This window comes from Diplotaxodon limnothrissa, linkage group LG8, assembly GCF_057381915.1.
Source record: "Diplotaxodon limnothrissa isolate DT_005_m linkage group LG8, D_limnothrissa_male_GT1.1, whole genome shotgun sequence".
Lineage (NCBI taxonomy): Eukaryota > Metazoa > Chordata > Actinopteri > Cichliformes > Cichlidae > Diplotaxodon > Diplotaxodon limnothrissa.
The window spans coordinates 25680390-25696091 of record NC_140603.1 but is presented as its reverse complement, the minus strand read 5'-3'; the positions used below and the strand labels follow the sequence as shown (position 1 = coordinate 25696091).

At 38.4% G+C, this 15702-nt stretch overlaps 2 protein-coding genes across 3 annotated transcripts; both read left to right on the top strand.

Annotated features, from left to right (window-relative positions):
- Positions 1 to 1516: 1516 nt before the first annotated feature.
- On the top strand, positions 1517 to 1869 carry gngt2b (guanine nucleotide binding protein (G protein), gamma transducing activity polypeptide 2b). Of its 2 annotated transcripts, none has more exons than XM_085360978.1 (2): positions 1517 to 1600; positions 1741 to 1869. In XM_085360978.1, exons 1-2 carry the CDS (start codon positions 1517 to 1519, stop codon positions 1867 to 1869), a joined length of 213 nt encoding a protein of 70 aa, XP_085217104.1. The 2 variants fall into 2 exon arrangements, with proteins under 2 accessions (XP_085217104.1, XP_085217105.1); XM_085360979.1 differs by having other exon boundaries at positions 1517 to 1619; positions 1760 to 1869.
- Positions 1870 to 5684: 3815 nt separating this feature from the next.
- Positions 5685 to 15382, top strand: LOC146627005 (inactive all-trans-retinol 13,14-reductase). Its single transcript, XM_085360976.1, has 11 exons — positions 5685 to 5841; positions 7024 to 7206; positions 7514 to 7755; positions 7856 to 8051; positions 9390 to 9587; positions 9672 to 9791; positions 9903 to 10041; positions 10637 to 10746; positions 11231 to 11397; positions 13616 to 13775; positions 15213 to 15382. Exons 1-11 carry the CDS (start codon positions 5685 to 5687, stop codon positions 15380 to 15382), a joined length of 1842 nt encoding a protein of 613 aa, XP_085217102.1.
- Positions 15383 to 15702: the final 320 nt, after the last annotated feature.

Genomic DNA, 15702 nt, shown 5'->3' with positions numbered 1-15702 from the left:
TGTCAGTTGGAGGTGATGGGAACAAAGCGGTGAAAATGTTAATGCTTCCAGATTGAGTGACGGCAGCTAAATGCTATCACTTTAAATGAAATGAATGGCTTTCAGTTAATGTTCAATGTGTTGTTTTAATAAATTAATAAAGTACTGCCAATACAAAGCTGAAAATAAACCCACATTTGAACAAAAATGCTTTACTCACCAAAACATATTCTACAGAAACAGCAAGATCAGAAACCCTTCCTTATTGTTTTATGATGATCAGCAATCTCACCCACCTTTGTATTTATTTTCACTTCTGTAACTTATTTCCAAAGTAAAACTATTGTCAGTACTTTAACTGAATTAACACTAATGATAACAGAAATATGCAAATATCCACACATTCTTCACTGAAGCAATGCAGATAAGTGAACAAAAAACATATTACTTTTTTCTTGTACTTTCTCTGAAGGACATTTCTAACAGCTATTTTTGTGCAAAGCTAACAAGTGATGCCACTAACTGTACTTCTGTCAAAAGCATGTCTTTGCTTTGCACTTGTGTGTACTGCGTATGTTTTTTTGCCCTTTTTTCTATACATCTCTCTTCTCTCTACATTTCTCTATGAATCATGCAGATAAGCACAGATGATAGATAAACCAATAAGAAGCCTTTTTATTCCTGCTATTTTGTTTTAAATCACTTTGATGTCAGAAAAGCATGCAGTGATGTAAACATAATCAATAACTTTCCTCAAACGAGTTAAAACTGAACTAATGAGTCTGTCATGAATATGTATTGAATAATGATTCTGTAATAACTTCACAGATTCCACCATGGTCTATTTTGCAAGATCGACCTTAAGTATATCTGCAATGAGTCTGTGGTACCACAACTCTGTGCACTGTATTGTTATTCCCAACTACCTGAAATCACAACTATCAGTTTAAACAAACAATAGTTTTGGGTAAAACCTCTTTGGGGGACAGACCACATGTATCTCAGAGCATATCCTCTGCAAAGGATCTGCTGTTCCCAACTCTATCATTTCTATGTCCATATCTCACTTTCTCCAGCATGGCGTCAACAAATTGAAAGGATCTGTGTTCCCTTGCCTTCCTCCTTCCTGTTTAGGGGTCACAGCTCCTGATTGTTTAATCTCATCATGAGGGATTGGTGACATCAGGCCCAATCCTGTGCCGACCTCATCCAAAAGCCAGCACCGGGGATCAGCTGGGATGAAGAGCAGTGGGGCAGCACAGATCAGTCAGTGAGCAGAAGCGATCGGACTACAGTGAGGCACACAGTTGATGAGCTCTTAGGGGCCAGCACATTTCTCTGACTGTTGGGGACCCCGCCATTCAACAGGTAACGACACTGTTTCTTTTTTTGAAATCTTTTTTTAAAATTGAGGATTTAAACATAACTTTGACCATTAGAAAAATCTAAAGACATTACGATAGTTAGTAAAGTACACTTTTTCAATCTGTTGTGACATTTAACATATTTTGATCTGTAATTTCTTCTCACAGCCAGGATGGCTCGGGATATGTCAGATAAGGAAATCTTGAAAATGGAGCTAGACCAGTTGAAGAAGGAAGTTAGCACACCTAGGACACCAGTAAGTGCCTCTTCTTTTAGTACAATTAGCTTTAACTTTATCCACCAAAGCCTTTTGTAAACATTTAATTAAGATTAATTTTAAATGACTTGTGCGACTTCCCTGATCTTCTTTGTTTTCATCTTTCCGATAATTAACAGGTGAATGCAAACTGTACAGACACAATTGCTTTTGTGGAGGGACTGGCCCCGAATGATCCGCTGATTAAGGGTGTTCCCGATGACAAGAACCCTTACAAGGGAGACAAGGGCGGCTGCATAATAACATAGCACATAGAAATCCAAGGAAAAGTCACACAGTTTTTTATGAGAGTTGGTTGCATTGCTGTGATATTCCTGTAGCCTTTGTGGATAAAATGTACAGTAGAAAGAAAACTGAAATCTGTAATGGATAATTCCATCACTGGATTTCTGTATGCACCTGTGGATATTCTTTGTCAATTTATAATTAAATCCAAATAGCTGTGCAAAGCTTCAACCTGACGTAGCTGTTCTTGTTATTGAAAAGACATAACACATGTGATTTTTTTGAGCTCCTACTGTACTTTAATCTCATTTTATCACACTGGTTAATATTAAATAGTGATAACTACTCACTGATTTGCGTCCAATATCCCTGACTGTAAGTCAACATCTCACCCATGTTACTGTACAGAAGGGGGTCAAAGTCCCAAGAGAGTCAGTACTACTAATCGGATTTCTTTGCTGAGGTAGAGTCAGTCACATGGGTCTGTTGACACGGAGCCGCTTCCTGTATCAAAGTCTTTAAGCTTATTCCACACTTCATCCTGACTTCCATTTTGAGCTCTCCATCCAATTAGTGACGCTTTCAGTGCTGGCATCAGGAAATACAATTAAAGAACTCAACATCTGAGTCATCAAAGAACTCAACATCTACCTGTCAAATAGCTTTTTAAAGAGGTTTAATTTTTTCAATATTGTAAGAATATTATAATAACACAAAAGATAGATGATGGGGCTGCTGGGTACAGATTACAAATCAGAGTATAGAGACAGAAACTAAAACAAAATACAAAAAATGAGCAAAAAAGGATTTTTGAAACATAACCTATAAATATATATAATTATCACATAATTTACCAGTAAATAGTAAACAAATTATTGCATGATGACTTGTTTATATAAGTGTTATTATAAAGAATAAGTAAGATCAAAAGATCAAAAGAAGAATCACTTTTAAATGCACCAATTGTGAGTCTAATAAAGTTTTCATTGTAATTTTAGTGTAATGTAAAATGGGAGAGTGAAAGCATTTTGAAAAGCCTCAACATTGCTGAACATCAAGTACACAGGTGTGGGGTAACCGGAGTTTTTCTGCCTATTATCAAACCAATCAGTCACTCCCTGCTTGGCTGGGTCTCAACTAATAATCAAAACTGTTTAGTATTTTCAGTCTACAAACAGAGAAATCAACAGGTCAGCACGAGTGGAACCAAATCCAAATAAAACTGATAAACACTTAGATAATGTATAAAATAGGGGCATAGCTTCTCAGTCTAAAATGTGAAACCTATGCAAAAGTGCCATAAACCCATTTTCTTTCTAATGGCCAGTAGGGGGTAAATCTGGCACTTTAAGACAAGTAGACTTATTTTTTCAAGTCTAGTCAAGTCTGGTTAAACAGCCCTAGACTGCCATGCTCTCTGATCTCAGTTAATACTTTTCTGATGAGTTTATGGTCTGAATCTGTACTTACTAAAGACAATATGATATTTATTTGTAAATTTTTGTCACCTTTAATGTCCAGATGGACACTAAATCAGGGTGTACTCATGACTGTATAAGCGTCAGTTTTACTTTCACTTGCAATGTTCGAATTCAAAAAGCTAAAATCTCAGCAAATCAGCTACATTCATCTTGTATATGCTGCCTAGAAGGAAGAAAGAACAATTTTAAGAGGTGAAGTGTGTACGAATCAACTGCCCGGGGACCCTCAGTAGAGTCTTCATCAGAGTCTGCAGTCAGAAGAGACCAGCAGCCGGGCTTGGGGGCTTGTGGGCTGGAGTGCAAGCTTCTTAAGTACAGCAACCCTAATAGCTGCTGCGGTTTACTTGGACCCACTCTGTCCTATCGATCTTTTTGAGTTAATCAATCATTTCTTCTTCTTAAACAACAATGTGCCTTTAAGTCTCCATTCCTATAGGACTGCTGAAAGATGATTAATTTGAAATATGATTAATTTATTTTTATTAACTGGCTACATACCACAGGCTTTTGAGGTGGTGACAATAAAGCCATTACTTAAAAAGGCCTTACCTGATCCAGCTGTGTAAGCTAACTATAGAACAGTTTCTATCCTTCTTTGCATTTCAAAAATTCTTAAAAGAGTAGTTTTAAAACGGTAAGCGTATCATTTGCAAAGAAATGGTTGAAAAGCTTCAATCAGGATTTTGAGCACACCATAGCACAAAAACAGCACTAATACTTTTTACATTGTGCTTCCCTGAAGTAATATTATTAGAAAACACTGTACATATTTTCATTGGTATTTCAGATGTTAACTAGATTCACCTGCATTTCTAATGCTATAACAACTCTTAATGTCTTAAACCCACAAGAGTTACTCAGCCTGCTGAACTGTAAAGGCATAAAACATGACACATGCATATAAAGTCTAACGCAACTTGTTCATAGTGTATTATCTTAATTGCCTTATCAGATTACAGATATTCAGAATTGCTATAATGTATATGGGCTTCCTGTGAGTTGGTTGCAATAACAAAATAGCATGTTACCTTTAAATTACCACCTTTATGGGAATCTGAAATAAATTGAGACAACCAGATTGGCTTTATGAATTTGTAACCATTGTAAAGGGTTCAAATATGGACATGCTTTTTTTTGACCAAGAAAGGTTGTAAGCCTAGAATGTTCATTACAAGTTATCTGCTGTGGTCACAGGATGCTGTTCGAACACTGTTATAAAAAAAAGATCACCATATACTGATGTACAGGTGCATCTGAAAGAATAAGGTAAGCTTGACAGAGCAAAATCTCACAAGTCTCTGTTACACATCTCACAAGTGTTACAGTGTTACACAAAACCATCAACATGTAGCGAATATTTACATCTGCATTTAATATTAAAAAAACCCACTTGAAGTTTAAGGCTACATTTCTGTCTGCCACAATTTCAAATTCCTTTCGACCATCGTAGCAACTTGTTGCTTCATTGTGGTTCACCCTATCTGTGGCTGCAGATTAAATCTGTAGCTCAAAGTCGAATGAACGAATGTGTAACTTGAGTGCAAAGTTCATGAGTGGATTACGTTAATAAAACTAGATCAGCTACAATCCATATATAGCTTCTTTTAAGAGAAATATAACATTGGTGCAGCAGGTCTAATTTCAGTGTTATTAGGCTCATTTTCTTCTATCGTGTAAGAAGTCTGACTCTTATATTCACCAGTAATGATTCTTAAAATGCTAAAATTTACTGAAGCAAGTTCCCTCAGATGCCCTGTTGTAAAAACATAAAATTGGACATGAAGTCCAAGAAGACTTCAATACAATATTATCTAAATTGTCTTATCAGATACAAGCAATTACAACTATCTCTATCTAGATTTGCCGTGAACGCTCTAGATTGACTAAATGCAGTTTATGCAATAAAATGGGTTATTGATTTGAAATTAATATCTTTAGTATTTATTCTTTAAAACAATTGGCATTCAGATTCCCCTACACAGTTTCAGTATCTTTAACATTTTAGGAATTTCTTCAAAAAAACAACAACAACAAAACAATTAGACCAGTTCCTAATTTTCCTTTGATGCTTTTGTCTTTGCCCTAAATGAGTGCTCAGCAAAAAAAGCATTACACACCATCGTTATTGTAATCTGTTATCACAGGAAAAATGGGCCTTTCGCCACTTTACTGCTTGTCATAACACATATATCACTACATAGCAATCTCTTGCCCCCTTTTCCCCAGACCTTTGGCATTCAGCAGGATAAAAGGTGCCTCCTCAGGGAGGCGAGTGTTTAGATCACACCTGCAATTGCTGCCGTGAACAATCCTGCTGCAGATCGAGATCCAGAATCAGCAAATTGACAGTCTCTGAGATGTGGCTCTTGATTTTCTTAGTCTGCCTGCTCATATGTGCAGGTAGCACATACTGGTACCTGTTTGGGAAACCGAGCCCTTTCTCGCTCAACTCAGTGAGACCGCCTGCACCGCGGGAGTTTGATCAGAAGAAGCGCGACAAAGTCATCAAGCAAGGTAAAATGACTGCAGGTGAAAAGAGCTGCATGCAGCATCAGAATAAAGTTGTTCCTGGATAGTCAGAATTCCTGGATAATTAGCCCAGCCTAGAAAGGGAGGGGAACATAAACAACTTTTTATTTTTATTATATCACTTCAAGATATTATGGCCTAACTTTTAAAAAAAAGTCAGTGAGTCATTCATACAGGAAGAACGAATTCAAATCTTTCTTCAAAAAGTTCATCTTAAGGGTGTGATTATTATATTATGCTCCTCTTTTTATAAAATGATTTTTAACAAATAAAGAGTTCTATATTATATCTATTTTGTACGAAAAGTTTTACATTTAGGCCAAATTATAAAAAGCAAAAATATTCAAAAGCTTAACTGTTAAAAATCAGTTAAACAAAAATTAAAACACATTCTGTTATTAATAAACCATATATTTAAAGAAGTACAATTGCCACATGGGGGCAGCACGTTTGTTAACACTGGTGCAAACTGTTGCCTCGCATTAAGAAGATTCCTGGTTTATGCTCTAGCTGGAGTGGGTTTCCTCCTACAGTCCAAAAACAAGCCCGTAAATGTAATTGGTGATTCTAAATTGTACATGGATGCTAGAAGGATATAGAATAAAGCACTGTATGAAAGCACACAGTATTTTAGTGAACTAAAATTCCAGTTTCTATGTTAAGCAAAGTTACTGTTACTTTAAAAACCTTTACTTTGCATTGAACAGAGGTTTCTGTGACACCAGTCTGATGAGGTAAAGATTTTACCTTTTATTTAATGCATTATCTATGCATTAAATAAATACATAGATAATGAAAATAGATATCTGAAATGAATTTGCTATAGTCATTATAAGTGCTGATACTGTTATCTTAGTGATCTTAGAGATGAGAAAACTGTCACTAAATAAACCAACAGTTTTTCCATGTGTGTGTTTTAGCTTAATTAGATTACAGCTATTGCTAATGGGAAAACACAGATACCAGCACCAGTTCAATGTTTATGACAAGAGAAGTGCACAACCTTCAGCCTGTATTATGTAACACAGGTTGCAAACGATGCATTTTGACGTCCCAGTTTCAGCACTTGGACACGATAAAATTTATAATGGACTTTTATGATAACGATGTGAACTGGAACAAAAATCTTTACTAGGTTAACACCACCATCTGTATGTTTCTGTGCAGGTTTCAGCGTTGACAAAGTGCCCAAGAACCTGGATGTCATCGTCATCGGCAGTGGTATTGGTGGTCTGACGGCTGGAGCCACACTGGCCAAAGCAGGAAAGAAAGTGCTGGTGCTGGAGCAACATGACCAGGCCGGAGGCTGCTGCCACACTTACATAGAGAAAGGCTTTGAGTTTGATGTCGGTGAGAAATCTTCTATGACTGACACATAAGTATCACTCTTTTTAAGGAACTGTTACATTTTCCAGAACAGTCATTTGGAGAATCATTAGAGATTCATGCTAACAGCTTGAATTACATAAAAAATAACTGACACAGAAAGAATAATGATACAACTAAAGCAATAGGCTGATGATAATTTGGTCTGTCTAGGGTGACAGCTGCTTTTTCAGAGAAAGAGCAAATAAAGGCATGCGCTCAGCCATCATAACCCTACAGTCCTAAAAATCATTCTTTTCTATCTAAAAATGTTCACTTCCTTCATCTTCAGGGCTTCACTACATTGGCCAGCTCCATGAGAACAGTCTGCTGCGTATCGCCTTTGACCAGATCTCAGAGGGCCAGCTGGAGTTTCACCAGCTCGATCAACATTTTGACACCATTCAAATCGGCCTGGGCAACGAAAAACGAGAGTACACCATCTACTGTGGGAAAACTGAGATGAAAGCTCACCTGATGAAGCAGTTTCCTGATGACACAGAAGCCATTGACAAGTTCTTTAAAATCATGAAGGTGCTGTTGTTACTTCATCACTTATTACACACATATTTCAGTCTCAACTGTCGGAAGCTTTAAAATAAAATGCTTACAAATTCCCCTGGTTTTTCAACAGATCTCAGCTAAGAAGACGCACTACCTGGCAACTCTCAAGCTTATCCCGCAGTGGGTGTCTTTATTCCTGCTGAAGTCAGGCATTGCAGACCTCATCTCTCCAGTTTTCCGCCTCTCTGGCACATGTGCAACAGATTTTGTGAACACCTTGACCAGCAACAAGGATCTCCATACCATCTTTTCTTACTTTTTCTATGGTATGAACTCAAAAAGTTATCGTCATAACAGAAAACATAAGATATAATATAGTTATTTATTTCTATTTTTGCCACTGAAAATAAAATGCTTTTGGATATCTAGAAGTCAAAATTTAAGGTTGTTATATCAAATCTTCAGTCAGATATCTCAAAATTTCAACTGAACTCCAACCTGAAAAAAAACTTTTGATTTTGAGTGGCATGGTGGTTAGCACTGTTGACGCACAGCAAGAAGGTCCTGAGTTCAATTCCAACATCAGGCCGGGGTCTTTCTGTGTGGAGTTTGCATGTTCTCCCCGTGTTTGCGTGGGTTCCCTCCGGGTACTCCGGCTTCCTCCCACCGTCCAAAGACATGCAGCTTGTGGGGATAGGTTAATTGGATAATCCAAATTGTCACTAGGTGTGAATGTGCGAATGAATGTGAGTGCGACTGGTTGTCTGTCCCTGTGTGTTGACCCTGCGACAGACTGGCGACCTGTCCAGGGTGTACCCTGCCTCTCGCCCTATGACAGCTGGGATAGGCTCCAGCGCCCCCCGCGACCCTGAAAAGGATAAGCGAATGGATGGATGGATGGATTTTGAGTTAAGTTGAAAATTGTTCCATATCATGAGACACACAACAAAAGAAGACAAACAAAAAGAGAGAGAGAGACACACATACATAAGCCTTGCTATGTTAAATCAATACCAACAGTAATGTCTTGCCACATCACAGAAGTGTAGATCCAATGTGTCCCGAAGATGGGTGGGAGCTTGGGTTTCCCATTAGTTTTTAGAAATCATATACTGTATATGTGGTACATATTTGGGGACAAGTTAAAAGAGAAAACCATCATAAGGTGTCTGGAATCAGGTGTTGGGACACCAGTTGTCAGAAGATCTTTTTTTTAATGGTCGAGAGCAGTTAAAAAAAACAAAAAAAATCTCTCATCGAGGCTCTAATGAGTAAAAGCGTCATAGCATATGATTTACATCAGTCCTCGAGGTGGACATGGTTACTCCGAACTTGTATTGATTTGCAGTGAGACTTCTAGGTAAGGGAAATAGAGGCTGTAATATTATCAGGGGCCCACAATAATAAGACTACAAACCCCGAGATAAATATAAAAAGTTACTGTGCGCAATATGTACTGTATAATAGGGGTATGCAATTCATCAACTTTTTAAAAATTCAGTTACAATTTTGTCTTCTAGCAATTAATCAAACAAGAAAATAACAAATATTGTGCCTCATTCTGTTTTGCAGTAATTCCCTTCCTTTCCTGCTGTCACCCCTGTAAAAAAAGGCCAATTTCATCCCTGCGGCAGATTTAGTTCACTTATTCTTTATGTATATAGGTGTGCCACCAAAGGACTCCAGTGTCCTGATGAATGCCCTCATGATTCATCACTACAAACGAGGAGCGTACTACCCTAAAGGCGGGGCCAGTGAGATTCCTTTCCACATCATTCGCACCATTCAGAAATATGGAGGAAACTGCCTGGTGAGAGCTCCCGTCTCCCAGATCCTGGTTAATGAAGAGGGAGCTGCTTATGGTGAGAGCAGAATCCACCTCATTTTTAAAATCAGTGTAAGGTTAAGTTATTGTCAAGTCAATAGTGTGTGTTTGTTTGAGATAGGTGTAAAGGTGAGGAAAGGTCAAGAGGAAGTGGAAATTCATGCGCCTGTGGTGGTTTCAAACTGTGGAATCTTCAATACGTTCCAGAAACTTCTACCCCCTGAGATACAAGCCAAACCAGGTGAGAAACTTTACTGAAACTGAGGTAAAGTTGGCCAGAGCGACAAATGCAGGTGAAATGAAGACGATACAAGGTGATAAATAATGTCTAAGTAATGCTTCTATATTATAGATATTCAGCAACGACTGAACATGATGAAACATGGCAGAGGATCATTATTAGTCTTCTCTGGCTTTGATGGAACAAAGGAGGAACTGGACCTCGTTTCCACTAATTTCTGGCTGTTCAAAGACAATGATATGGACAAGTCGTGAGTATTGCAGAGCACCGATTGCAAAGAAGAGAAAGGCAGCATTAACCAACCACAAGGGGGCGCTGCTGTATCAGAATAAACAAGAAAATCTCTCCTGCTCAAGTCTCACACATTTTTATAGATACAATCTTATTTCAGAACAAAGAAAAAACACCATAGCTGAACATTATGCTAAATATTTTATTTAAATAAACACAGTATATGGCTTATGATGTTGTTTTTTTTTAAAGTTAAAGGTCCTTTCTTGTTCGTTACATAGGGCAGAAGATCAGTCATGTTCATCTCCTTTTGTCTGTGTTTTGTCCAGTCTCCGTGTGCTCTATTTTCCCTCTTTTTTACCTTTTCCCTTACCCACCCAACTGGCCATGCTTGAGCCTTGTTCTGCTGGAGATTTCTCCCTGTTAAAAGGGAGTTTTTCCTTCCCACTGTTGCCTAGTGCTTGCTCATAGGGAGTCACTTGATTGTTAGGACTTTCTACAGGTGAGGTGACTGTTGATGACCGGTACTACCTAAATAAACCTTAATTTAATTGAAACGGAGTTAAGATTGCTCTTTATGGGATTTATGATTTGTATTTTTTATTTTATTTTAGGATGGAGGACTACTTTGGATTGAGCAGAGAGGAAGCACCTGATAACATCCCCATGATTTTCATCACAGTGCCATCTTCTAAAGACCCTGAAGCCAAGATAAGACATCCTGGTACATATTAATAACAATTACTCACTATTTCTACAGTTTCCAAAGGATATTTATGAGATCTAACAAAACATATTTTAAATGAGGATTAAAGTGCTCTATACTCTCAAGACTCTTTGCAAGATTTGAATGATTTTGAATAAATAACACTGTCCATCCCTCTGCCTGAAAGAAGCTGTTTTAGCGCCCTTCCCCCTTTCTTTAAGCCATCTTCTTCTGATAGGCTGGCTCGATGACTATATAAGGACATCCTCTCTGTTTGAGAAAGCCAGGAGAAGAAAAAAACTGTCAAAAACTGGGCATTGAGGGCAGTCTGAGGTCTCAGCTTTTTACATGAACATATGTTGACCTCAAAATTTTAAACGTCGAGCACGTCAAGTATTTAGCTTTAAAATAAAATATATTCTTTGGCATATTTTATACGATCTAACACAGAACTGAAAGTCCACACAAATTAAGAGTGGTGACTTGCTGTTCATTTCTACAGGAAAATCCTGCATGACAATACTCACCATGGTTAACTATGAATGGTTTGAGCAATGGAAAGACACTACTGTACGCAAAAGGGGTGATGAATACTACAATTACAAAATGCGATTTGCTAAGAACCTCTTTGACTGGGCCTGCACTGTGTTCCCTAAAATTAAAGACAAGGTAGGATCCGTCATGTTTAGATGTGATTCTGCTGTTTTTTCTGCTGTATGTTAAATTTAATAACTGGCCTTACTATTCATAAGGATATGTTTAATAACCACGTTCTGTTTTACCAGGAATGTATTAGTCAAACCAAATCTGCTTATTACTCTGCCATTGTCTGCTCAAGTGAGAACTCTACCAAGACCCTTTTCTCACTATTCAACTCTTTTAACAGGCCACCTGATTCTCTGCCTGCTCATCTCTATTCATCTAACTTCTGTGATGCTCTAATGCTATTCTTTATTGATAAAATTCATAAAATACACTTAGACCTGGACCCTAATGCTCAATGTAGCTTCTCTGTCCTAACTTCTCCCCCTTCTCACTTCCTCTCTGTTTTTCAACTTCCATCCTTAGCTGATATTGCTGATCTCATCCATAAATCAAAGCCTTCTACCTGCCAGCTTGATCCTATCCCCACTGTCCTCGTCAAAGCCTGCTTACTCCCTCTCCTTCCCCTCATATCTGCTATTATTCACTCTTCACTCACCACTGGAACTGTTCCTGCTTCCTTCAAAGTTGCTGCTATTACCCCAATTCTGAAAAAAACTGGTCTAGATCCCAACAACTTTAATAATTTTCGTCCTATCTCCAATCTACCATTTCTCTCAAAAATCCTTGAAAAAATAGTTGCTTCACAAGTCCATCTTCACCTAACTGATAATAACCTTTACGAACAGTTCCAGTCTGGCTTTCGTCCTCTACATAGCACTGAAACTGCTCTTATAAAAATAACAAACGACCTTCTTATGGCAGCTGATTCTGGTCTCCTCTCCATCCTTATTCTCCTTGATCTGAGTGCAGCTTTTGACACCATCTCTCATCCCATTCTCCTTAGCAGATTAGCTTCTATTGGTCTCTCTCACACTCCACTAGCCTGGTTTAAATCATACCTATCTGACCGCACTCAGTTCATTCAATTAAAATCCTTCACTTCTCAGCTTTCCCCTCTATCCACTGGGGTGCCCCAGGGATCTGTCCTCGGGCCCCTTCTTTTCATCATCTACCTTCTTCCACTCGGACATATTTTTCGTAAATATAATATTCAGTTCCACTGCTACGCCGATGACACCCAGCTCTATCTCTCTACCAAACCTGACTCTACTCTTCCTCCACCCTCCCTCATCCTCTGTCTAGCTGAACTTAATTCTTGGTTCTCCTCCAATTTCCTTAAACTCAACAGCAATAAATCGGAACTTCTTCTGGTTGGCACTAAATGACTGCTATCCAGAATTAACAACTTCTCTCTCACCATCAATAACTCGCTGGTCCCTATCTCTCCCTCTGTGAAAAGCTTGGGTGTCATTCTCGATAGCACATTATCCTTTAACTCACATATCAATAATATTACACGTGCAGCATATTTCCAACTCCGTAACATTAATCGCCTCCGCCCCTTCCTCACACCTCACGCCACTGCCATTCTCATCCATAATCTTGTTATCTCTAGAATTGACTACTGCAACTCATTATTATTTGGCCTTACACAAAAATCTATCAACAAGCTCCAACGTGTCCAGAACTCTGCTGCCCGTATTATTACTAGGACTTCTTCTACCCACCACATCTCCCCAATCCTGAAGCAACTTCACTGGCTCCCGGTTAAACTTCGCATCCATTTTAAAATAATTCTGTATACATTCAAGGCTATTCATTCTCTCTCTCCACCGTACCTCTCTGACTTATTACAGATGAAGCTCCCATCCCGCTGCCTCAGATCTTCATCTTCTCTTTCTCTCTCTGTTCCCTCTGCTCGTCTGATTACAATGGGAGGGAGGGCTTTTAGCTGCTCTGCCCCTCGACTTTGGAATTCCCTATCCCCGGACCTCAGAAATATTAGTTCATTCTCTCTTTTTAAGTCCACCCTCAAAACTCATCTGTTTAAAATTGCCTATCCTTAAATTTCTGTATGCTTTAACTTTTATCTTCTATTTTTATTATTGTGTATATTTCCAGTTTTTATCTGTTGTACAGTGTCCTTGGGTGCTTTGAAAGGCGCTATTTAAATAAAATGTATTATTATTATTATTATTATTATTATTAATAAAAATATATACTTTTAAGGAATAAAGAAACAAATCAAAAGCTATTGGTAATGTATACAAACTATTAATGCTTGTTTGTTGACATCAAGTAGGAAGGGTTTTGTTAAATCTGCATGTGTTGTGTTTTTCAGTTGGTTTTCCAGGATGTGGCGACGCCACTGACAAACATGCACTACCTGGGTGCTCAGCATGGAGCCATGTACTCCGCTGAGCACAACCTGGAGCGTTTCCATGCTGAGGCCGTAGCCAAAAACAGATGCAACACCCCAGTCAAGAACCTGTACATCTCAGGTATGAAAATATGGATTTTATGCTAAAAATCATCTGCAAGAATTTAAATCGTATCAATTAGGTTTTAGGTTTTAGGATAGAGTAAAGGAAGGGTATATACTGTAGATATATTCCCAATCATCAAATTATTTTGAATCAGCTAGAAATCAAACCAAGCGTTTTTGGTTTAATAGTTAGCTTTATGAGTATTGACAGGACTTTAATTTAAGACCACTTTTCAGTTTCACAAATAAATAATAAATTTCATAAATGAAAGGTAGAAACAGCAACACTGAGCTGTGAGCAACTGTGAGCAACTTTATACACAAAAGTGACCCGTGGTCCTCAAGTTCCCCCCAAAAAATGCATACAGATTTACCGTACAGCAAAGTTTAACCAATCTTAAACTGTTGCTGCGATATAACAGAATGCAAGCTGTTTTCTAGATAACTGAATAATAAAACTTGATTTAAGCTGAAGGAAATACTAGTTTTATAGAGAATATAATGCTCTTAAGCTTATCTTTTTTTCAGGCTTAATGATGAGCTGTTCTTTGAAAAAGCATAATAACTGCACTTGGTTCCAAGATTATCTGGTTCTTGAAAACCATCATCTTATTTGAGGGACTGGGAAATTGGCTTTTGAGTATAGCGTTTACAGCTATCTGCAGAAGCTTGTAAAATTAGATAGGCTAATCCCTTTTAATCAATATAAGTCCCTTTTGGTGAACAATGTACAGTTTTCTTGGAACTGACATTTTTCATGCTGATGTCCTTGCCTTCTTGGTATTATGTATATGATAACTTTATGGGCTTTTATTGCTTTATTGTATTTTCATGCACTCAGCGCCTTTTCCTGTTTAAATGAAAGGTTCAAGAGGAAGTGGAAGGATAGTAATTGACTAAGATAATGCTTTTAAATATGACAGTTTACTTTCGCTGTATCTGTTAGCAGCAAATAAGTCGTCTTTTGCTGGTGACTACAATGGTGCTATGAAAACATGATCATAAAAAAGTCCCAAAGCAGAGACGGATATATTATTGGGGGCGATCGTGGCTCAAGAGTTGGCAGTTCGTCTTGTAATCGGAAGGTTGCCGGTTTGACAGTCTCGGCCGTTGTGTCCTTGGGCAAGACACTTCACCCGTTGCCTACTGGTGGTGGTCAGAGGGCCCGGTGGCGCCAGTGTCCGGCAGCCTCGCCTCTGTCAGTGCGCCCCAGGGTGGCTGTGGCTACAATGTAGCTTGCCATCACCAGTGTGTGAATGTGTGTGTGAATGGGTGGATGACTGAATGTAGTGCGAAGCACTTTGGGGTCCTTACAGACTAAGTAAAGCGCTATACAAATACAGGCCATTTACCATTTATTTAAGAAGCTTCAGAAGAAAGAACACACCGATTTGAATCTGTCTTCCAAGTAACGTCTCATACAGAGGTATGCATGTGTGGCTGTGTCTTCCAGGCCAAGATGTGTTCAGCAATGGGATAGCTGGTGCTCTGCATGGTGGACTCCTCTGTGCCTGTGCTGTGTTGGACCGCATTATCTACATTGACTTGCTCCTCCTCAAGAAGAAGCTGAAGAGAAGGAAAGCCAGAGAACTGGCAAAGCTGGCTCAGAAGAAACTGCAGTGAAATTGCTCTCTTCTTCCCCTGCAGGACAAAAACGGAACTACACAAGTAGGGTATAACAGGACCCTGAAATATTGTGGGAAGCTCACGAGAACACAACACTTGTTTAAATTCTCAAATCCTAATTTTTTACATTAGAATTCACTTATTTGATGGATAGGATGTCTTGTTTTTATTAAGGGAAATAATCCACTTGCAATGAAGACTCAAATTTAAATAAATTTTTATTCTTTTGTTGTTGTTTTTTGTGTTTGAAATGATCATTATGACTGCGGCAGATACTAAAATAAAGTCTGTAGCCTGCTGGTTCACTCATAAAAATC

Bases quoted from the DNA above. Each gene is read 5' to 3' on its own strand.
- gngt2b (XM_085360978.1), top strand. From the start codon at position 1,517: ATGGCTCGGGATATGTCAGATAAGGAAATCTTGAAAATGGAGCTAGAC. The intron at 1,601-1,740 runs GTAAGTGCCTCT...GATAATTAACAG, and splicing joins TTAGCACACCTAGGACACCA to GTGAATGCAAACTGTACAGA.
- LOC146627005 (XM_085360976.1), top strand. From the start codon at position 5,685: ATGTGGCTCTTGATTTTCTTAGTCTGCCTGCTCATATGTGCAGGTAGC. The intron at 10,042-10,636 runs GTGAGTATTGCA...ATTTTATTTTAG, and splicing joins GACAATGATATGGACAAGTC to GATGGAGGACTACTTTGGAT. The intron at 13,776-15,212 runs GTATGAAAATAT...TGTGTCTTCCAG, and splicing joins CAAGAACCTGTACATCTCAG to GCCAAGATGTGTTCAGCAAT.